The following is a 24,178-nucleotide window of genomic DNA, read 5'->3' on the forward strand; positions in this document are numbered from 1 at the left end:
AGAGGCTGACACTTCACTTACAAGTATGTTTGTTTCTCCTAAGCATGAGAATTGTCATTGCTGAAAGACGTGTGAAATGTTATTTCTTTGGCTTGCAATCACCTCGTGGATGTTTCGATTTCCCTTGGCATGGGAACACTATGTTAAAGCAAATTGTGCAGCTTTGCAGTCTGACCAACCTTAAACAAAAACACCTTCTGATGCTCACATTGCTTTCTCCTCCTGCTCAAGCTAACTTTCAAAATCTATTTCCTCTCCTTGCATTTACTTGTCAACTGTATGCTAAGTAAATTCCACCCATATGGCTTCTTCAGAATCATTCCAAAGCCATGCATGGTGAGTTGTCAGTGAGCATTGCAGAGACTCCCAGGTCTAGTGCCCATCTGGTAGGACCTGCAGCATTGACCTTTCTCCTCTTTCAACTCTCATGCTCTCATTCAGTGACATTACCAGCCCCTCCTCTTTTTTCTATCAAGCCTTGTCTGCCTTCTTGCTTTCCACCCATAACCTCCAGCCCAGAGGTCCTTCTTGATGCTCCAATTTCCTTTTGTTTCCCAAGTAATTTTCCAGTTAATATCTCATGGCTTCAAGGATAATCCATGTGCACACAACTTCCCATCTACATTTTCAGCCAGGTCTCTTCAGTTTCCAGTCTCTATCCCCAGCGTGCCCTCCATCTGATGCCTTGAAAACTCACAGAAGTCATCATTTTACCAAGCACATCATTCTACCCAGCAGGCTTCTCTTGGGGATCTCTAGCATAGGGGACAGTATCCTGCTATCTAACTGCTCAGCAATAAGTTCAAGGGGAGTTCATGCTTCCCTTCTTCCATACCTGATCTATAGTCAATATCAATGGATCTGTTTCATAACTATCTTCTGGTTTGTTCATAGTTGTCAGCTGCTACTGTCACTATTTTTATCTAGTCTGTCTTCCCTTCTCCCCAACATTATAACCAACCACCTGCTAGCTGGTTTGCTTGCTACCAGAATCAACAGGAACAATTAATATGACATTTAATGAGACATTAAAGGAGGTGTTCTCTTAATTCTATCCCAAATAAACTTTCTTTCACTACAAACATATATGTAGATGTTGTGACATTATAAACTTGAAAACAACATTTGGTTCTGTGCCAGGATTTTCCCATGATATAGAGACTAACCTTTTTAAAAAATGCAGTGCAGTCTTCTGAGAGCTTGTGTGGTGCATGTGTATGAGCACAAGTGCATATGTGTGGGTGTGTGTGTGTGTGTGTGTGTGTGTGTGTGTGTGTGTGTGTGTAGATGAGAGGTCATTCTTAGGTGTCATTTTAGGATACTGTTCACCTTGCCTTTTAAGATATGGTCTCTTGTTGCCATGGAACTTTCTAATTTGGCCAGGGGGACTGGCTACCAAGCCTCAGAGATCTATTTGTCTCTGCCTACTGGGATTGTGAGTATGCCACCACATCTGGCTTTTAAATGTGGGATCTATGGAATGAACTCAAATCCCCATGCTTGCATAGCAAACACTTCACTGACTGAGCTATCTCCATAAGTCCTTAAGGTATTTTACTGTTTTAGGATAGAGCCTAGGATCCTTAACATATCCTGAGCAGTATTCAACACCATTCCTTGTCCAACTCTTTAGATCCCATTCCCCTCTGCCTCCAAATCCTCTTTAAACCAGCAACACCTTTCAAACCATAACCAGTTTTTGAGGCTATAGATTTTAAACTTCTCTCTTCTCTGACCTTTGTGCCACTCTGTTCTGTTGGCCAGGACAGAAGACTTGCTTGTGCTCATTGTCTTACTCCTGGTTAATTATCCAATTCTCCAGAAAATTCTCACGGTGACTTTTAACTATGTAGCTTGTCTCCTATGCATGCTTGGAGGCTCCATGCACCTCACCTCACACCATGTATGTTTTCCCACACTCACTAGCCTAATTATGTGCTCTTCCCTCAAGACCGTGACCTTTAGAGGAGGAAGGGGTACAAGTCATGCTTGTCCTCACTATTCAAAGTTCAGGAACAATGGCCTGCATATAAATAAAAGAAGCATGCTAAGTTGGAATCCTTTTTGAATTTCCTGTGATTTACATAAGTCGAAAAACCTAGGTTCTCAGGAAGGAGGGGGACACCATTACCATTAGGAAAATGGAGACATGGAGAAACTCTAAAACAAGGGTGTTAAGGGTCACAGCTGGCTCTCTTTCTCAGTACTATCCATCAGTCTCATTTGTTCAAGCCATCAGGGAAAAACGTATACTCCCAGCTCATCGGCTTTGCCAGTGATGGCCCACAGAGCTTGTCTGCATGGCAGACAGATGTTGCCTTTATGAAAAAGGGTACTTCCATCTGCTACCAATGCGCTGCAGTACTACACAACAAAGGGAGGTCAAGGCAAGCCTTCGTGTAATCTTTTTTCTGCTCTAAGAATAGCAAATGTACATCCCTCAATCACATGCCTTGCTAGGAATTCCTAGTAGAGAAGAATTAGTGGTCTAAGATTAGTACAGGGGCTTTCCATCTTGAGCATCAGGAATGGACTTCCACACGATCCCAGAAGCCTATAGTGTCAGGTTCAAAGTCATAATTTGATTTCGATATGGACTGTCTTCTCTATCCAAGGAGTTCTTTCTAAAGATGTGCCCTTGCTGGGCATGGATTGTGATGTCAGCAGTGCCTCTGGGTGTTCTGGCTTTATGTACAAGGGGCATCTAGGACCAAGATGAAGTCACTGCCTCCCAGGCCAGGGTTCAGGGCTTGCTGCTGCCACACTGGAGACTTTCAGGAGGAGAAATACTTTCAGCAGAATGAATGTTAGGCTCAGGAGCCCAAGGAGAAGCCAGTGCTTTCTGCTTCTGGGAGCCCATATAATATATCCTGTCCACAAATCCTGCTCTACATGTATTATCTGGCACAGAAAAACCATGTGCAAAAGGGAGTGGGTATCTCTGCATCCACCAATGGAGGGCTTACTGTTTCTACCTCAGACATACTGCTGTCAGCTGGGTAGGGCTGAGTGCCAGCGTGACTCACAGCGGGTAGGGAAACAGGCAAGCAGTGACAACTGTCTGGGAGCTGCTGTCCTAGTATAGCACTGTTTCTATCAGGAGCGTCTGCTAATAGAAGAAGAAAGGGACTGGAAAGCAACCCTTGAGTTATATGACTCAATTAAGTGGTAGTACTTCAGTCACTCACAAAAATGGTGGTGAAAAACACCTGAGTTTGGAAAAAGAATGGAGAATCGTCCAGAGGGATTGCCACCTCAATAGTTTAATATGAAAACTACACAGCAAAATTTCTTGTCTTATATGATTGACAACGACAAAGTTAAGTCGGCATGAAATGTTTACAAATAAGATATACAGGTATTTACGCCTAGCCGACGGTTTCAGTCTCTGATTTGTTTCCATATAGTACCATCTTGAAAAGCCTTTATTTGAGGATCTGGATTTTATCACCGTGTTTGCCTGTCTTTCAAGTTACTTCTGCTACTAACTTCGTTGATAGTCTGAAGTTCTATGACCTCTCTGGGACTTGAAGTCTACTGTCTATTTTAATTCCTGTCAAGCTACTGGAGTTCTCTTTTCTACTCTACATGTCTATTTAAACTCTTGTAACCTTCCAAAGGACATGTGAAAGTCCCTAGTGAGCATAAATGAGAAGTTACTTGAAAATAAGCTAATAGCGAATAATCACAAAGTCAAAGTATTTTGTTGATGCTGTTCTTTTGAGATGGGGGGGGGTCTCACTATGTAGGCTTAGTTGGCCTGGTACTCACTATATAACAGGTCTTCTTAGTACTGTGCTAACAGGTGTGAGACACCATGCCTAGCTCAGAAGTATCTTGGAATGGGATCATGACTAATTGTTATTCAAAAATCCAATGTCCTTGTAAGAGAAAGCAAAGAATGGGAGACCCCGAGAGGCACACGGGAAACAGATGGAGATACAGGCAAAGACAAAGCACAGCAATGGACCAAGCAAGGCTCACATAGTCAGCAGCAGGAGGGACAGAGGTGGAAGAACTTCTCTATCAGAATGCCAGGAGGAGCCAGCCCTGCTGGTGTCTTGACTGTGGACTTTGTCTTCAGAACTGTGAGCCAACACATTTCCAGGTCTTTGTACCACTGAATTTATGGTAACTTGTGCCAGTAATCTTGGACATGAACACAAATCTCTTCCTTTCCTCTCCCTTCTCTTCTTTTCTCCCTTCCCTAACCTTCTTCCCCCTTTTCCTTTTTCCTTTTCTTTCCTGGTTCTCTTTTTACTCAACTGGCAAAATTCCAACCCAGGATGCTCCCATAGCTTTATCCATAGCTGTGATGGACAGCCACATCTAATAAAAAAAGTCATCTGTGTTGTATTAGTTACTATTCTAGTCCTTGTGACCAAGCATCTAATAAGAAACAACGTAGAGGAGGCTCACAGTGAGGGGATGTAAGTCTGTTGTGGTGGGGATGGTATGGTGGCAGGGGCTTCATTAAAGCAGATGCCTGTTCACATCCCTGCTGATCAGGAAGCAACGGAGGGGACTAGCAAAGGTCTGCAGTGTCTGTGTTCCTCTCTGTATCGTCCAGTTTTAGCTAGACTCCTCTACCTTTGATATATGACCCACCTTGGCTCCAGTGGGGATCCTTATCTTATAGTACATCTCTTTTCAATGATGTCTGAGCATCCTGTCCTGATTTCAGAAAAAAAACAAACAAACAAACAAAAACAAAACAAAAAATCCAAAAACCTTAAGGTGATTAAGTCAGGGCTTTTATCCCTAAAGATGCTTTCTCACAGTCGCTATGCACCCACTCACCCTCATGCATCTTCCTAGGATGGATGAGACTTCAGAGTGAAATCTGAACTCACTCCCTGACTGAAAGACCCCACTGCAAAGGCTGCTCTACCTACTGTGATGGCCCTGAATGAGCTGCCTTACCAGCTTCAATTAGAATAACAGCACACACATATAAGACAAATGTATGCACACCAGCTGAAAATGGCTGACCAGTTCGTATTCTCATAACCTAGGGATCCTCTTGTATATTTCTCATATTTGTGACTTATCCAAACACACGGAAGTCAACATTTTTAATTATATAGCAGTATACAATTCATTGTGTTGACTATTCCTATGTTGTCAGACTATCCCTTTGGGCTAAGAAGTAGCCCAGAAGTATTTCCTCTGCAAAAGTAATAAATAACATTCTGGAATCCAATTAAGTAGAAAGGATGCTACAAGGTGAAACATAAGTTTAAAATAAACTGGAATAGCTTCAGCAATGTGGTGTGTTCATCCATCTATGATAGTAAAAAAGATGCTTTATAGTGTACCCTCTACTTTCTGATCCAGGAGGTACATCTTTTTATTGATTTCATATTCTTATGATTTTTTGGATAATTTCCTACATGCTTATAATGTATTTTGATCATATTCACATCCCCCTCCTCCCCCAACTCCTCCTAGATCTGTCAGTCAATCCTCATCACTTTCTCTCTTTTTTATATAGTAACTCACTGAGCCCAATTAGTACTGCTCTTGTATATGTGGCTTAGGAGCCATCCCCTGGAGCATGGACAATGGCTGGGGCCACAACGTTAAAGCTAAGGAACTCCTCAGCAGTAACAAGTGTCACTAGGCCCTCAGAGGACACTTTCATTCCCTTTCTGTTCTGTTGTCTTCTGCCTTATGTTGCCTACAGAGTACATTTCTCTCTACTTCTTTTTCATATTTAAAATGGATATGAGCTCTTTCCTGCTCCATGCCGGGATGCCAACTGGCTTGATCTCATAAAGGTGTTCTGTAGACAACCACAGCCACTGAGAATACATGTGTACAGTGGCCCTGTCAAATCTGAGGAGGCTGGTTCACCCCATTTCTCCCTGACCTCTGCTCCCTCTTCTGTGGGGTAAGGAGGTGTGATATAGATGGCTCTTTATGGGTGAGCACTCTGCAGACACTGATTCTCTGTACTTCCACCTTTGGGAATTTCTGTACTAACAGCCAACCATTGTACAAAGAAACTTCTCTGGTGAGGTCTGCAAGATGCACTTAGGCACAGGTACAGAGATACAGATTTAGAGGGCAGTTTGAAACTATGTCCATTTAGGAATTGTGCCTTTTAAAAAGAGACAAAAGTCATATGTAAATGGCATTCTTCACTGCCAGATCAAATAGCCCAGTCATGGTGACTATGCCATAAGGACTTAAAGTAAGGAAGTCTACTAGTTATAGACTGGGAGTGTTTTCTCAAAACAGCTTTACATACAAAGTTTTCAGATTTTTAATATTTCATGAGATATCCAATACCATCATATTTGCCTCCATCCACAGGGAGGAAGAGAAGGCAGAGTCAGAGTGAAGGGACTGGTCCACAGGGACAATGATTTGGAAACTTGTGAGATGACAAGCCTATTCTCACTTCAGATACCAGCAAATCAGAGCTATAAGGTTACAATGCTCAGGGAACGGTCCTGGGAGTGTCTGCCATGAGACCCACGTCCATTTCAAAATCTTCCTCTCTGATACTCTAGTTTCTTTGTGTGGCTTGGAGATTGTTGGATTTGTTGATGAACATTCAGGCACAAGAAGCCGATCATTTCTTAAGAGGGAGGCAGAGGGCAGAAGCCCAAGCAATAGAGGAGGTAATGGCCTTGAGGTGCGATAACAGGATGAGATTTTAGAAAATGCTGGAAGAGGAAAATAAAAGCCTGGAAGAGGGCCCAGGGACTGATGAGATCTACGAAGAGAAACAAAGGGCTGTACACTAACTTGTAGTATTCTCAAGGTCATATGCCAAATCCTAAAGCCCTGGTGTGAATGTAGGGAGATGTGTGTCTTTGGAGACTAGCTAGATGAGGTAAAGAGCAGAGGGCCCTCTGATAAGTTCCCCCTCGGATGACACCCAGACAGCATTCTCTCTGGGTATACATAAAAAGAAGGTCCATGAGCATGTACCAACCCAAGATTACCACAAATCTAAATCCAATCTGCGCAGATTTCCTACCATCTTCTCTAAAACCACCAGGGTAAAAACTCCTTGTCATTCCCTACATATTTTCCTCTCCACATCCTCATGTACTTAAAAATGGCCACCTGTTCATTGTCTCCACAAATAAAAATTCATGCAAAGTACTGATTCTTACCCTCCTCTTTTAATGATGGGGAAGCCGAGGTACAGACAAATAAACTAAGCACGCTCCTGTAACCAGCAAGTACCAGCTTTGAACCCAGGCAGTCTGGTTCCAGGAGTGAGGATTTGTAGTTGAGTTTCTCTCCCCCGGCATTTCCCAGCTGGCCACGGAGCTATGAAGTGTGTGGCTAACTGCGGTGATGGCTCACTTCCACTCTTTGCTTTTCTGCCTTGTCCAAGAATCATTTATTCATGATTCTTCCTCCATGAAATAACCTGATCTTATCTGCCAACGACCGTCCATAAGTCATTTTCTGTTGTCTGTTGACTTTTACTGGAGCAGTGAATATCAGGGTGAATAATAAGGAATGGATTGTCAGGGCTGGAGTGAAAGTATTCAATTATAGAAAAGGTGACATTCCAAGTTCAGATTATTTATAGATCAAACAAAAGCAGTTATTTCTTAAATTAAAAAATAGCCAACAAGAGAAAAAGAAAAATCTCCATGAGAGATGGGACAGCGGCTGAGACTTAAAAGCCAGTCCTTATTATATCAGGAATTAGTAAAGTCGACAGCAGTCCCCAGGCTGGAGTTTCTGCTTTGGGTCAGACAGCTGATGGGGATCAAATCCTCTGAATTAAGATGAGATGTTTAACTCAGTGAACAGCCAATGAGAACCAAGGCCAGCAGGCACCTTACCTGCTGATGTGTGCTTGAACTTTTCACTTTTCTTCTTCCTCCATTTCCAAGGCTTGAAAATCCTTCCCAGGTTGGCAAACTTACTCCTCCTCCGGATAGGCGGGGTGTGTGTGCCCGGGACCAGCGAGTCAGAACGCATTGCCGCCAGCCTCTCCACTTCCTCAGCTTGTTTTTTCCAAGAAAGCGATGGAAATAAAGAGAAGAGGGGGGGAGTGTTAAAACGGGAGCCTCACAGATGGCCAGCATTTTCCATGGTGACAGATGACAGAAACCATGTGACTTGAGCTCTGTTTGCCTTTTGGAATGAGAGCCCTATCGGCATGTTCTGAAAGTGAGGGGACAGTCAGCCAAACTCTAGAGATCTAGAACACCTTTATTGAATTCGGTAATATTTAAAGAGGCAGGTGCTCACTGTGACATGTAGGCTGGCCCCAGCCTCCGAGTCCCAAGCAACACTCCTACTTGAGCCTCCTGAGTAGCTAGACATTCACCACCATCCTGATCGAATTTATCCAACCTTGACGAAGGTGGCTGGGAAGGGGGATGAAGATGTCTGGGGTGGGGGTGGGGGGGCTCATTCTGCAGGTGACATAACCCTCCAGAGGCCATGTGAAGACTCACAGGAGTGTCAGGGTAACTGTTCATGTGGTAATTTCTCACCCAATATCTGGCAGGTGTAACCTCTATAGAACTGTTTGTTGAGAAAAGAAAGGGCAAGAAGAAAACATTGATCTGCTGTCTATTCTGGTACTCCTGTCTCCGCTACCCACAGCTTGCCACTCACTACTGCCCGGCTGCTACATTCAGACCCTCAAAGCACTGAGATTTGAGCAGGGAATGGCCCCTCCTATGGTGAATGAACAATATTAAAATCATTCACACTTCCACTAGATTTTTACAATCACCTCACTTCCTTTTATCCTGGAGGTTGTGAGTCTTTTAGGCAACACGTAAGACTGACCCCAATACCCACATTGATATAGTTTGGATTTGGAGTACTCCCTCAAAGTCCAGTGTGTTAAGCTTGATTTCCAGCCTAGTGCTATCAGGAGGCGGTGCAATCTTTAGAAGGTGGGGTCCATTGAGAGGAAGATCAAGGGTGTGGGTATTGAACAGGGTATTGGGACTCTGGCTTTTCCTCTTCCTGTCTCTTTGCTTCCTGGTAGCCAGGTAAACGGGCAGCTTTCATCTACCATGTGATCCCTGTCTTCATAAAATCGTTCCCTTGTCTGCTGCATCAAACACAGTGCTTGAGAGCTTGACCATGTGGCTAGAGTTTGTCTGTTGGGTTTTGAACATGCTTTTGACATAAGCCACCCCTTCACTCACAAATAATGATGGACTCAACTATGTGCCAGGCGGTAGGTATCCTGTGGGAGTTATACTTGTGACTACATGGCAGTTTCTGGGCAGTAGGATTTAAGGGCCATCAATGCACCTGGGAGGTATATAGGAATCAGTCTATTCATAGGCCATATGACTCACTGAGTGACCCAAAGGACAAGAGACAGATCATTCCCAATGCCCAGATTCAGGTCAGCAGAGTGGGACCTTCATTATTAACACAAGGAACACAGTGGGGAGGTACAGTTCGTGGGGGTGAGGACAACAATGATTTGAACATGTTGAAATAAAGAGGGTACTTAATCCTTCAACTACAGGTGCTCTTAGTCAGAGGATGGGTTACATCCTGATGAACTGTCACTAACTAAAGTGCCATTAAAGTGACTGTATGTGACATACTAAGTATTACTACTTAGTCATAGAGAGAACTGTAGAATACTGCTGTTTCCCCTTGTGGCTGACTTACTAGTAATAGTCCTTGATGCTGTGAGCATTGCCAGACAGGGAGGGTCTTGACCCAGCATCACCAGCCAAGGAAAAGATCTCAATTAAAAAGGCAAAGTACAGTTTCTATTTCACATGGCACCTTCACACCATAAAGTTGAAAGACCCAAAGTCCAACCACGTGTAGTTAGGGGCATCTTTAAACAGTTTAAACACATAGACGGTTCTTCTTTTCCTTGTTTTATCAACTGAACTCTAGATACTGTGGCAGACACTGTGGTCACTTCTGAGGAAGACAAAATGATGAACTAGATGTAACTGTGAGAGCACATGTGAGAAGCAGAGGAAACCAGTCAGTGTGTTCAACACTGCACTAGGGGCATCCAGCCTAAAAACTAAGAGATGAATGTCTATCCCCAGTACTGGAGAAGACCCCGGGGCGGGGGGGGGGGGAGATCGTGTTTCTAGGTTCTGGTAGAGAAAAGCAATTTTCTCCCATGGGAAAAAATAGAGAGAAGTAGATGCTTGGCAAGAGAAACACACTCAAGAGGGCTGACAACATGTCCCCTCCTGGAACATAAAGGGGCTGAACGCAGCAGTGACATCAGGGGATGTCCATTATGGAGGAGTCTGGAACCAGAATCGCCTGAACTCCTCTCAGGGTTTTATTATGCATTTGGGTTTTGTTTCAGAATCGGAAAGAAAAGTGAGGTAATTTTTAAAAGGGTACCCGGCAGTACTATATGTATTGAATGCTCAATTTTTAATAGAGATTGGAGCTATAACAGTATCTGGAACAGAAGGACATACTGACTGGCGAGGTTACGTCAGAACATGAGGTAGACGATCAGCTCTGAGACTGAGGTATAGAAGATGCTAGGAGATACACGCTTTGGGGGGGATCCCCCCAAAATGAATGTAATTAATGAAGGACATCAAAAGTCCTTGGGAGAGGGGCTTGGTTTTAATTGGCAGGTAAAGGCTGTCTTGTGTTTCCATGGGAAGTGTCCCTCAAAAGCTTCTGGTGCAGCTGAAGATGGGGATCCTGATGAGTACATCATAAGGCTTCCTCTACGATCAGTGGGTGAGTCTATTGACAAATTTCTAACTTGTGGCATCACTGGGAAATGGTAGAAATTAAGAAGTAGAACCTAATTGAAGGAATCAGTGCGTGGGACTGTGTTCTCAAAGAGATGACTCTATCTCTAGGCCCTCCTCACTCTCTACCTCTGTGCTTCCTGGCTGACATGAGGTGAGCAACTCGGTTCCACGACACATCCTTGTCAGATACTCTGCCTTACTGTGGGCCCAAAGTGACAGGCAGCTGACCATGGACCCAAGTCTCCAAACTGCAAGCCAAAATACATTGTAAAAACTGTGCTTCTTAGGAATGTGTCACAGGAACACGAAGGCTAACTAACACTGTTGGGATATAATTGCAACCAGATGTTTCTTAGGAAACTCATTTTAGCAGACAAGGACAGACACATTGGAACATAAGGAAACGGGTGCCAAAGACAATACTCAGAAGCCCACTGTATTCACGCTTCCTATACTCAGGTAAGGCAGTGCCAGACATTCAGAAGCAACTGACGTGAGTCACGCAGAGGCATGCCGAAGTAAGGGCGACTAAAGTTCGGGGTTTTCATGACGATGGTATGACATCTTTAAAAAGAACATTGATGAGAAAAGGGAGAAGTACAATATATTGGCAGCTTAAGATCAAGGACTTTGGGCCCAGATAAGAAAAAAAAAAAAAAAAAAAAAAAAAAACCCGTTGCATTTTTTTTTTTTTTTTTCTTTTTTGAAGGTTGGATTTTATAGCCCAAGGTCTTGGGGAATGATTTTAGGAAACTTTCCAGGCGGGAGAGGAGAAACAATGTAGTCTGTGGGGCATATGGCAGGATCCAGGAAAGGTGAGAGATGGGGATGTTGGGAAGAGGGCGAGAAGTTTATGGAACGGGGATTCAAGGAAGGAGAAGAGAAGGAGGGGTCAGCACACACAGTAGTGTTCAGCATCTCAAGTCTTTATGCGGTGCTACTGAAAGTCTTAACTGAAGCTCACATCAGATCAGATGTGGGCAGAAGGGGGAGTCCTTCAGCAGTGCTAGGGAAGGCAGACTGAAGGCTGAGGGAAGAAGATGAAGGTTCGGGAGGCTTTCAGGAAGGTTGCATTGCAGATAGCCAAGGAGGGGGTTAAAATCAGAAAGAAATTAAAAGCAGGCTCTAATAAAAATGGAAAAGGAAACAAACTAGAATGGGCAAATAAGCTGTGGTGCCACAGCGAATTTGGACCTCTTTTTCTTTAGACCGTGCCAGCTGCTGGAGTTGCTGCTTCCCCATTGGCACTGAAGCCCTGACATAGCTTAGATCTGGACACAGAAGCAGTAAGCAGCGCCCCCCCCCTCCAAGTCCCCTGCAGCAGTTTCTGTCTCCAGAGGCCTGTCCTGTTTGAGTTCCTGCCCCAACTTCCCCCAATGATAGACTGTGACCAGGAACTGTGAGCTGAAATAAACTCTTTCCTCTTCAAGTTGCTTGTGGTCATGGTATTTTATCTCTTAGCAACAAGGCGATGACTGAAGCTGTTCTCCGCTATGTCTTTAAGCAATGGATAAAAATGATTCCGAAATTGTTGCATTAAAATAATTGCAATCAATTAGGAGCGCTTTTATAAACCCTGAGTGGCAAGGAGCAGAGAGAGCATTATGAAGGCATAATTATAAGTCTAGTTAAATGAAACCTTGATAAGTGTGTTATTAAACTCAAGATACTTAGCCCACAAGGGTAGGAGATTGCTGATCCGACTAGGTTTAATTGATTTATATTTTAATCACTCATATTACATTGTCACCTATTCATCTGGTGACTAGGTTATCTCTCAACCTGATTGCTCTGCCATCAGATAATAAAACCTGAAGGCACAAGGGCAACTTGTAAATACAGTTTAAAGAGGAAGAAAAACAAAACAAAACAGAGCTCAGAATCAAGTCCTCTCCTGACACAGTGATGTGAGAGATAATGGGATAAAGGAAGGAAGGAGGGAAGGGGTGTGGGCCAGAAGTGCTTCTGACACCAGCCTCCTTTAACACACAGCACAGAAAGGCTGCTTTTCGCAATCTGTTCTCAGCCTCAAAGGTAGTTTTCTAAGGCAGCTGGGGAGGGGAAGGGCACACCCTCACACATGAATCAACTCCGGGGTCCAAAGCCAGGAAGGCAAATGATGAATCAAAAGACAGGAAGCCAGGCAGCTGAGCTAGCTCAGAACCTGCTGACAGAGGGAGGCCTAGGTTAGCATCTCCCAGGGGCTTACCAGTAGTAGAACCAAGGGAGCTGTCTTTAATAGGCAGCTAGGTCTCCCTGTATCACAACTGGATTTTCTTCAGTCTACAGGAAATTGTTGGAAGATACTATATTTTCTTTCCACTTAGAAATTCAGGAATGATCACATTTGACTTCTGCATGGTTTTGGTCCTGGTGAATCCAAAACATCTGTGTGTGCTGGTGCTGTTACCAACCCCTGTGGGCATGTGTTGACACTAGGTAGGCACAGTGCCTCACCTGGCATCCTTACTATTGCATTTCTCAGGGTGGCTTGGCTATCAAAAGGCTTCCCATCATGAGCTCGCCCTGTTCCATGAGGGGATGTCAATTGCTTGGTCTTGGGTGGGACTTGGGCAAGAAGCCACAGCTGTGTGAGGAAGTTCTTGAGTGCAATGGCCCTGTCATTCCCAGACAACACTGATTTTCAGAAGTCCTCCTGGACCTCTGACTCTCAAAATCTTTCTGTCTTCTCTTCTGCAATGTCCCAAGAACCTTGGAGTGTGTGTGTGTGTGTGGGTGATATAGAGGCCCCATTTAAGGAAGGTGAGGTGGTCTGGGAGAAGTTGGAGTAGAGGACTAGGGGTATATATAATCTAAATCACACACACACACACACACACACACACACACACACACACACACACGAAATTATGAAGAAAACAATTATAAAATGCCCCCTTTGAGGATGGCACCACCATGGCCTTGTGAGCAGAAATTGTACAGCCTCCAACTGGGCCATAGGTCAGAAGGAAGTCATCTGTGGTCTGTGCTATTTGATGTCTATCTGGAAATGAAAGAGACAGAAGGAGCCCGACATGTGGACCTCTTGAGAGACTGTCCCTGTGTGCCAAGTGGACAATCCAAAATAAAACCCCAACAGGGTTTTCTGTTTCTTGTTCTAGATAGGACAGTACTTCCCATAGGTTCTGATGGGAACAGCAATGACAGGGGTAGTGATGATGATGATGATGGTGGTGGCAACAATGCCACCAGTGACTCAAGTATTTGGATCTGAGACATCACCCAAAGGCCCACATGGTCAAGGCTTGGTCCCAGAGTGTGACACTTTTAAGACCAGGTGGAACCTTTCAGAGGTAGGGCGCATCGACAGAAAGGCTTCTGGGAGTTGTTACTTGAAGGAGGTGTCAGAGCCCTGACCCCTTCCTGTCTCCTTCTTTGTTTCCTGGCTGCTATGAAGTAAACAAACTTTCTATGCCTCCACTGTGATGCTCGGTCTCATCACAGGCCCAATGGGACAGGATCCTGTGAATACGAAATAACTGAAGGCATGAAACAAAATTAAAACTTCCCTCTTTTTTATTTACCCAAACAAGACCAACACAAGATTAGTTGTATCAACATTCCATCATGGGCAGGCATGGGTTCATGGAGCTCTATGCCTCTATGCAGTTAATGGTTGCTGGGGCAGTGAGTCACTTTCCTCGGTGATAGAACCACAGGCAGGTTGCCTGTACTCCATTAAATGCATCACATTCTGAGTTCATGTAGGCAGCTCTAATTAGACTTGGTGCATTACCAAAAGATACATAAACGTAGAAGTGGACTATTTGGGAAGTAAAAGAGCATTCGACCAGAGAGGGAAGATAGACCAATTAGTAGTAAAACTGATCAAATTAAATTGTATATATGCAAAAAATTGTAGAAACAAAATGAAGCAAACCCTTTCCTCCTCGTATGTTGATTTAATTCAAGTATTTGCCACAGCGACAAAAAACGCAATGACAACAAGGCTGGGAGTGATGTGATGGTGACAGTACCAGTATTAATGACAACTGCCAGCCCTGAGCTACGCACATGTATTCTACCGCCTTCTGAACCCTCACACTGCTCTCAAAGGCTATGCCATATAGTGTCCCCACTATACAGCTGGAAAAATATAGGGAGGGGCTAATGAGTAGGAAGCAATAACTGCCCAGCAGCAAAGAAACACATGTTTTTAAATTAAGACATGCCTATTTTTAAAACATCTCCCCACCGTGTGAAGGTCTGCCTCTTCAAATTTTTGTCACTGATAGAGCCGTAGGAGGGCTTCAGGCATGAGGAAAGCAATCGGCTTCGGGACATGAAAAGGTTACAGAACAGATGCCAGTATGAACAGATTCGAACTGAGCAGGGGAAGAGTGTAACCTTAGCCTAAAAATATATCCTATGCCTACCTGCCAGTAGGTTCTATGGAGAATGCCCACACTGGGCCACCCGGGCAGTAGGGGCTATAGGGCATTCTCTACCAAATGCCTTTGGTATGAACTACAGTTAAAGACCAGGATGTACCAGTTTAGACTGGAATAAGCTTGAACCTGCTTCAGTTAGAAAATGCTATACATCTTACACTGTTAATGTTGAAGCCAAGATGGTTTAGGCTCAAATTTACCACTTGGTGGATGTGCATTCTTTTTAGCCTTTATCAGGTGACAAATGTTTCCTTCTGGAGGGTTTGCAAAGAATCTGGCTTTAATCCTAATACCAGGGCTAGGCATGTGGCCCTGTGCTGGCCAGTTACCTTCTACCTCCAATGATTCACTCAAGAATGACATCAAGTACGAGACTCCATTTAGGATCTTGTTGGGACTCTTAACAGACAGGTTAGGATTCACGTGGAGTTACAGACTAGATGTGCTACCATCATAGTCAATATCTTTTTTTTTTTTGACTAATAATATTTTATTATATGGTGTTATTCAAGACCATTTTTATGCATGTATACAATATATTTTGGAACTATCCACCCTGTTCTCCATGACCCTCCTCTTTCTCACTCCACTAGTTATTTCCCTTTAGTCCCCTAGATAGTTATGATTCTACTTCCCTGTCATGTGATTTTATGTAATTATATAAAATCTGAGCACTATAAATAAGAGAAAACATGCTATGTTTTTCTTCCTGAACTCAATACCTAGCCCACCCTTTATCACATATTAGGTACTTAGTACATGTTTATTGACTTCTTAATTGAACTGATAGGCGCAACCTGGCTAACTGAATAAGAACAATGACTTCAAATAGTGGGAGTCATTAAACTTTTATGTATCTGTATGCCATGTGTTATGACTGAATGATCATAATATGGGATGACCCACATAAGTTCCAGACTGGTCCTCCTCTTAAGGTCAACAGATACATGCGATGAATAGACAAAACAAAGTAAGAGGTTCAATACAAGATAGACATAGAGAAGGCACTGATGCCACCATCCATAGAGTTTTCACTAGAAATGTAGAGACCTTGCTTCTTAAGGCATCAGTCTGTACCAGCCATCAGGGTACACCAGAGTGAGCTATGGATGTGGGTCTTGCCCAGCTTGTCTAAGTCAATCAGTACTCCTAGAAATTCAACAGCCAACCACCAACAGATGTAATATGTATCCACATTTCTCCCTGAGACCACACACAGGGACACATCAAACATCACCTCAAGGAGAACACTTGATTAGAAATCTGCAGCTGGGGCATGCCTCCTTTGGTAATTTCCCTGCTGCAAAAAATCTTTATCCACCCTTGGTTAACAGTGAATGAAACTCTAAGTCACAAAACTACCCATAGGCTTTGAGAAAGTATGATCCTGTTATACTACCTTACATTTCATAAGCAGGGACCTGGAATATGAGGCTATTTCTAGTCCATGGCCACAGGCAGTCGAGGAATGCAGAGCACAGCTAATAGAGCAGCGAACTAGGTTCCATTTAAACTGACAATTACACAGACTCAGTGTGACAACTATCAAGATGGCTATATGTTATCAGCAGCGTTCCTCCTGAGACATTCAACACACAATTCCAGTTTCAGCTTTAGGAATTTAACCTTCAGCCACTGCCATTTGTGGTGACTACAGAACCCTACCAAACAGGATCTCACTCATTTGAGCCACAGAATATATGTGGCCTGGGAACAGAACTTGTCTGTTTAACACGTGAATGCATGTGGAAAGCACAGACCATCTTTAACTAATGTGGACTCTTTGTTCATTAGATCTAATGTTCTTGCAGAAAAATAATTTGTATCTTCCAGAGTCAGCTAAGACTGGCGTCTCCTACAGAGGTCGGAGAGTTCTTTCTGATAAACCAAATAATAAACACACTGTAGGCTTCATGGGCCAGACAGTCTCTATTGTAAAAGTGCAACACTGATATTGCCCTTGAAGGCAATATACAACCTATACAACCTATACAACTTTATTTACTAAAAACAAGCAGCTGGTTCTCTGGGCCACAATTCTCCAATCCTTGTCCTATAGTTCAGAGCTACAGGTGATCTTCCTGCCACTTTGAGGGGGGAGGCTACCTTAGAACTGCGTCAAGACAGGAGAAGAGAACAGAGGATGACTTGGGTGACAAGACACTATTCAATAGGACATGGAATATTTAAAACTGTACATAGTCTCAACCGAGCTGAGAATCTCTGAAGCAATACTGCACAAACCAAATTCACTGTGCAATTCTGAGAAAGTCCCATCAGCATTCTCTCTGTAAAGTAGGGGCAATGCCAACTTAGAAGAATTACCAGGTGTTTTGAGCTGGGTCATAATGTTCCCATAGGCCATGTTTAAGGTTCAATATCAGCTGTTGATCCTTCTGGAACATGGCTAAACTGTCAAGAGGTGAGGCCTACTGGGATGAATTTAGGACCCTGGGGCCATGGCCTGGAGGGGGATTTTGTGATTCCCACCCCTTCCTGTCTGTGTCTGTGCTTTCGGGTCAATGTGAGGTGAGCAGTCACACTCTGCCACATGCTTCCTGGAGTGCTGTGCTGATGTTCCATGACAGGTCCTCAAACAAAGGGGCTAATGACTATGGACCAACGTGTTTGACACAAGGGGCCAAACAAGTGATTCTTCCTTTAAGTCGATTTTTCTCAGGTACTTTGGCACACCAGAGGAAATCCAACTAATACAGCAGGCATATCCTGAAGGTTCCCATTGTAGTAGGAAACATGTGTTTAGGAAGGGCCATCTGAACACAAAAAGGATTCTGTGGTACCAGGTAGACAACAGAACCAATAGCAGCTTCTCCGGGTATGAAGTTTCTTATCCATTCACCACTTGCCTGTGTTTTAGGGAATGATAGAATTTTGCATGGTCTCAACTGTGTCTAGAGTTTCCTAACCAGTATACCCCAAAATTGACAGTACATACAATTATCATTTGAAATGCTGGTTAAAATGTTTGATTCCTTTTCTGTGTTGGAAGTGCTGAACATGAAACATTCTGTCTCATTAGATCTTCAAAACATCTCTATCCTATAGGAATACTTTTCCTAACTTTATTTCCCTCAGTTATGACAAACATACATTACATCACATTACAAATTAGCCTTTTGAAGGCTCCAAGGATGTCTGTAATAAATCTTTTAAGTTTTCTTTAATTCTTGGTAGCCAGAGTCAAACACAGATATGAATGACTGGTTGCTGTTTCCCTGTGAGACACCAGGAAGGTCTACTATGCCCCAGTATGCCAAATAATGCAATAATGCCTTGTTTTTTGCATTACAAATTTGCATAAAAGAAGGCAAAGAGGAGTCCAGAAGATTTGCCTAGAATGTGCCAGCTTATAGAGGGAGTTAAAATTCCTGTCATGTGTTGGTGAGATGGCTCAGTGGGTAAAGATGCTTGTTGCCAAGACTGATGACTGGAATTTGATTTAAAGGAACCCCCGTGGTAGAAGAAAATAACTGACCATTGTTTCCCTGTGACCACTACATAAAGAGTGAGGCATGCAGACACATACGCACACATGCACACACACTGACACATTCACACACACATGCATGCACTTATGTACACACACACACACACACACACACACACAAACATACACACACACAATATTAAAAGAATACAAAGGATTCCTGAGTCTAGAGGTTGTTCATCATGGCTCACACATTGTTTTATGGGAGTGGCTTGAAGGCACCTAAGACCTGGCTGTGTGAACCCTTCACAAATAGGCTTTCTTGCCATTGATCCTGTCAAGATTTATATACTCCTAGGCATTGTACCACCCTTGAATTTGTTCTAAGATTTCCTGATATTAGTCTGTCCACAGAGGGCAAAATGCCAGAGGATCACATGAAAGCTTGTGTTCCATTTAAGAACCATTTTTTAGTCTATTTCCTCTTAAGCCTCATTTCCTTCCTCTGATGACATGACAATTTCCTTATGTGGTTCCCATTAGCTCCCAGGCCAGCTTCTCAGTGCCATTTATCATTTTTGTAGGGACTATATGGAATTTAAACAAGATTTCTGGGAAGGATATTTTGGCCAGGATATTGAGTCTTGCTAAAACAGCCTTATTTTCTTTCTTCCCTTTCCAGGTGTATTTATTTTAGTTACTATCAATAGCTCTGACTTGTCTTGACAAGAAACCTTGTTTGTTTGTTTCCTAAAAAGAAGTACAAGAAATTTTCTGTTTCCCTTGTCTCGGAATACATGTAGATGGTTGGTCCTATTAGTCCATTCTCAGAAGCAAATGTCCTTTCCTTGGTGTCCTAACAGTTCCCTTTAATTGTTCTTCTGCATGGATGACGTTAGAATTTTAAGACATTATCAACAGGCTAAGCCATTGGTTAATTTTCCCTATAAGAAGTTCTGGTGGGCTTGAGTGATGGTTCAACATTTAAAAGCACTTGCTGCTCTTGCAGAGGACCCAGGTTTGGTTCCCAGAACTCATGTGACAGTTTAGAACCATCTATAATTCAGTTCATCCATCTGGTGTCTGCAGCACCATACAAGTACACAGTGAAAAAGCAAACATACTTGCAGGCAAAAACATTCATACACATAAAGCAAACAAATAAATAAATATTCTTTTAAAAAAGTAAAAAAAAAAATGAATTCACTGATGGGAGATGTCATTCTGTAAATATGTTTCTCATACTGGTTAATGAATAAAGCACTGTTGGCCAATAGGAAAGGAAGATAGGAGGGACTAGGAGACAAGGAGGAAAGAGGAAGTGGTAAGAAGGAGAGTCAAAATGGAGAGACTGGGGAGACAAGACGCCTGTCCCATTCCCCGGTAAGATTAGAGCACGTGGAAGTACTTATATATAACAGAAATGGGTTGATACTTAAGACAGAGCTAGCCTATAAGAAACAAGTAACGGGCTAACAGCATTATATCAAATACAGAGTCTCTGTGTGTTAATTGGTGCAGGCACGGCAGCAGAACCAGACCGGCGGCGAACGGAAAACCTTACTCCTTGCAATTCACCTTCAACCTAGTGCTTATATTTTGTATTCTTAAATTCTTATAACTAAATATATGGTTCCCAGAATTTGGACTCTGAGCATCAAAGCTTTAAGTACTCATCACCACTTAGCACCCAGACTTGATGCAAATTAACCTCTCGGAACTGTATTTCCTTAACTTCAGAAACCTGATTATATGCAGCATCATTATGTTGGCATGCAAAACTGCAAGTGGCACTTATTTAATAGGTGATCAATACGTATCGTCTGACTCCACATTTTGGTTATAGATTGCTTAGGCCTACCTATTGACACTTGGGGCTGCATCTCAGCTTCTTCAGGGTTTGCATGGGAGAAGCTACCCTGTCTCAGCTGGCATTAGAAAGAACACTTCCATTCTGCAGTGAATTAGCGCTAACTAAACGGCACAGTCCCACTTGGGACTCCTCCACAAGTTGCTCAAGGGGAATTTTCCTAGAATGTGGGCTTACAATTTGTCAGACACCTTTTCCTATTTCCTTGTAATATGGTATTTTAATTGATATATCATCTTTGCAGTTTTCTTCTAGGTTGCATAGTGAGAACTGTGATTAAATTAGTTCCAATTGAGCTTGTAGTCCCTTCTTCTCTTCCAAAAATTTACTATTGATTAGGTAATTTGCCTCTGTGGTCCCTGGATGGAATTCAGTGTTGTATGCACACTAGGCAAGTGCTGTGTCACTAGACCACATTTCCATCTCTTCTTTCCATGATACCTGAACACAGAAAGGTAAGACATTGAGCCTAGGAAAGAAAGCATGGATATTGCAAAGAACAGGCTGAATGTCACACCCCCTGACCTCATAGCTGTCCCTTGTGGATCTTTTGAGGGAAGTGTAGTTGGCCCCCTGTATCTACAGGTGCCTCACATATGGAGTCAGTAACTTTGAAAGTATTTCAAAGGACTCGGGCCTTTACTGAACATATACACACTTTTCTTGCCATCATTATTAAGTAATTCAATATAATAACTGTTTCTATATCAATGACATCACATTGTGTATAATAAGCTATCTAGAGATGATTTATATCATATATGAGCTTCATGTAGGCTCCTTGAAAATATTATACCCTTTTGCATAAGGGACTTGAGTATGCAAAATTTTGGTATTTATGGGGACTATGGAGTCAGAGGTTATAATGCTTGATAAAATGTAGTAAGCATCTATTAGACAGCTCAATATATGGGACTATTAACAATTTTGAGGAAAGAGAAGAAATCCTTATTCTTTCAAGTTCTAAAATGAAACCACAAAAAGCCAACACTGTCTCATCTTTAAAGGGACAAAACTGAGAGGACATATCCAGAATCTACACACTGACAGACAGGAACTCTTGGCTTGTAAGACACAATGATCTTTAAGGGCATTACAGAAACCAAGGCCATCAACTGTTTCTGAACTTAAGTTCCAACCAAATTCCAAAACACTGTCAGTACTTCCCAAGACTTACATTCACATGCAAAAAAAGAAAACTCATTGAGTCTGGCCTCATGCCTGGGAATGTCCAAACAATATGCAAACACCAGAACTGAAATTCTCACTGCAACTATATCCACTCCAGAGATTCCTGAGCTACTGTCTGAGAAGTGGAGCACCTCCCTCCCTCCAACACAGCTTCCATGAGGGATGCCAGTCTGGCTTTGTCTGACATCCTTGTTATTCTTCTAGCTAGTCAAGACAGTGAGGGCCAGATGGGCTAATGACACACACAGTTGTCTCTCCTGATGAGGTTTCTACTTTATCTACTGGAAAAGAGTCTTTGTCTGGTACAGAGCCCAGCAGAGAGCAGGTGATAGCTCAATGGGAAGCTGTCCTATGGAGCTCATCAAATAGCCATGCCTGCTACTGGGAAATTGCTACATTTCTCTGAAATGCAAGACCTGTGCTATAGTACTGCCACCAATCCACAGTTCTTAGCTTTGACACAACTGCTGGGTGAGACATATTAATTTCCATCAAGACCTTCTCATTGACAACGTACTTAAGTGCCCATAGCATGCAAGAGAGTGAGCAGAGAGCCAACACCAACATTGAGTGCTCTGTCATTGTTAAGCACTCGGGTAGTTAGGATACCTCTGGAACTCTTTAGTATAAACCAACAAGAGGCGGTATGTGTATATTTGGAAAACACAAAAGAAATCATCAAAAGGATGAAAAGGACAGAACTCCATTTAAAAAAAATAATTGTCAAGAAGCCACTTAGCAGAAATTCAAATTCCTTCAGGATCAGCACTGTTTGAATTCAAACTATATGCTCAAGGTTTCCCTTAGTGCTCAAACTGCATTCTACTTATCAACTGTATCATTTTAAATCAGCCAATCAAATAGGAATGGCATGCCAAACTCAGACCACTCAGAGTGAGCCAAAGGGGGGGGGTGTCCTGTTTATTGTTAGAAATAAAAACAGAGTGAGGACTCACACTGGGTATACTTGCCTGCTTTAGTCCTGTGGGGCTACACATCCTTCTGCAGAAATAAAACTTTTTTGCTTGCCAAAATACTTTGGATTGTGTGGTAATTTTCTTGAGACTCCCGACCCATTTCTCACAGTACATCACATTCTTTCCCTTCCTTTGTAGTGAACACAAATTGGTTTTTGGCCATTCAAAGACAGTTTCCTCTCCTCCTGTAACTGGAGGTGTGGCCTATCACCAACCTTTGATCAATGAGATGGCTTTTCATGACACAGATAAGTCTAATTAAGGGGAAGAGACAAGACACATCAATATTCTTTTTCCATGTGAAGGTTACCTAGAGCAGAGATACAATGACTGGGACATGGCAGCCATGGAGGAGAGCAGGTATCATTTCATAGTCATAAAGAAAGTGACTGGATAACATCCTTTGGGCCGTTGTATCTAGCAACTTTGAATGGCTATCTCTGCACTTATTTATATGAGAGATAAATACCTATCTAGCTTATACTGTGCCTATTTTATTTTACTTTTATGTAGATGAACTTAATCCTAATGCAAGGATTAAGTAACTTGCTTTGGTATAAACGGAGTGTAGGTATGCTCAAATCTTTCTTTCTGGCACAATTTCAGAAACCTTGATAAGCTGTTTCTCAGTCTGTGATGAATCCAAATCTGTTCATGACTTTCATTCTAACCCTTAAATATTCATTTTACAGGAAGCTGGCCGGTCTATCAGAAGAAACACATGCACACACACACACACACATACACATGTATACACATGCATGCAAACACAGCCCTCTGACCATGTACAGCATTTCTCCTTCTCTGTGGACTTGATTTAACTCATAGACCCTCCCAGAGCTCTCTCTCCCTCAGCTACTCTATTCACTCCCATGGCTTTAATTAACACAGTGGGTAATCTGAGTATTTCTAAACTCATACTTCTAGCCTAGAAGGCTCTCTTAATTGACACAGTGCTAGCAGTGGAACGCCAGTGAAGTTACTTCTCTGGCCTTTATCACATTTATAAAATGGAGATGATAACAGCATGGGGGATAATGGGAGAGTGTTTCGCATGAATAAAAAAAAGTACGAGAGTACTAAGTGAACTGCTTACCTGAAGTGAATGATTTCCAGCCTTATTCATTTTTTCCACCTAACAATGACTATTGCCTAACTGCTCAGACAGAAATCCTTGCTTGCTTTCAATGCCAGTTTTCCTCTAACTTCCACCAAACTCAATATTTTACCCAGACTAGTCAAGGATAGCTCTTACGCCTTAACTCTCTCTGCTTCTTTCCTCTGGTAGACCAGTTACCCATATCACAGCTGCTTTGTCATTTAGGCTGTCCCCCAAGTGTTCATAGAGCAGCTAACCATACCTTTCATGAACTCAGATTGAGGACCCACTAGGTTCTCCTGACTCTTAGGAGGGAATCTAAGGTTTTCATAGCTGCTTGGAGATGAGTCACACATGCCTAACATCAATGAAAACTGACAAACCTGGTCCTGGAGTGACCAGGCATGAGATCCATGAGTTAGGGCAGATTTGCCGATTTTAAAATGGGAATAACATTTGTTACTGATAGAGCTGC

General features: G+C 42.7%; 1 protein-coding gene across 8 annotated transcripts in view; it reads right to left on the bottom strand.

Moving 5' to 3' along the window:
• The window catches only part of Phactr1 (phosphatase and actin regulator 1), a 458,550-nt gene that overhangs the window by 184,768 nt on the left and 249,604 nt on the right, over nt 1–24,178 (bottom strand). For all 8 annotated transcript variants that reach the window (XM_051194363.1, XM_051194365.1, XM_051194364.1 and 5 more), the window contains one exon: nt 7,818–7,982. In XM_051194363.1, the coding sequence (XP_051050320.1) occupies nt 7,818–7,982 (165 nt within the window). The remainder of the gene's footprint in view (nt 1–7,817; nt 7,983–24,178) is intronic.

This window comes from Phodopus roborovskii, unplaced genomic scaffold (genome assembly GCF_943737965.1).
Source record: "Phodopus roborovskii unplaced genomic scaffold, PHOROB, whole genome shotgun sequence".
Classification (NCBI taxonomy): domain Eukaryota; kingdom Metazoa; phylum Chordata; class Mammalia; order Rodentia; family Cricetidae; genus Phodopus; species Phodopus roborovskii.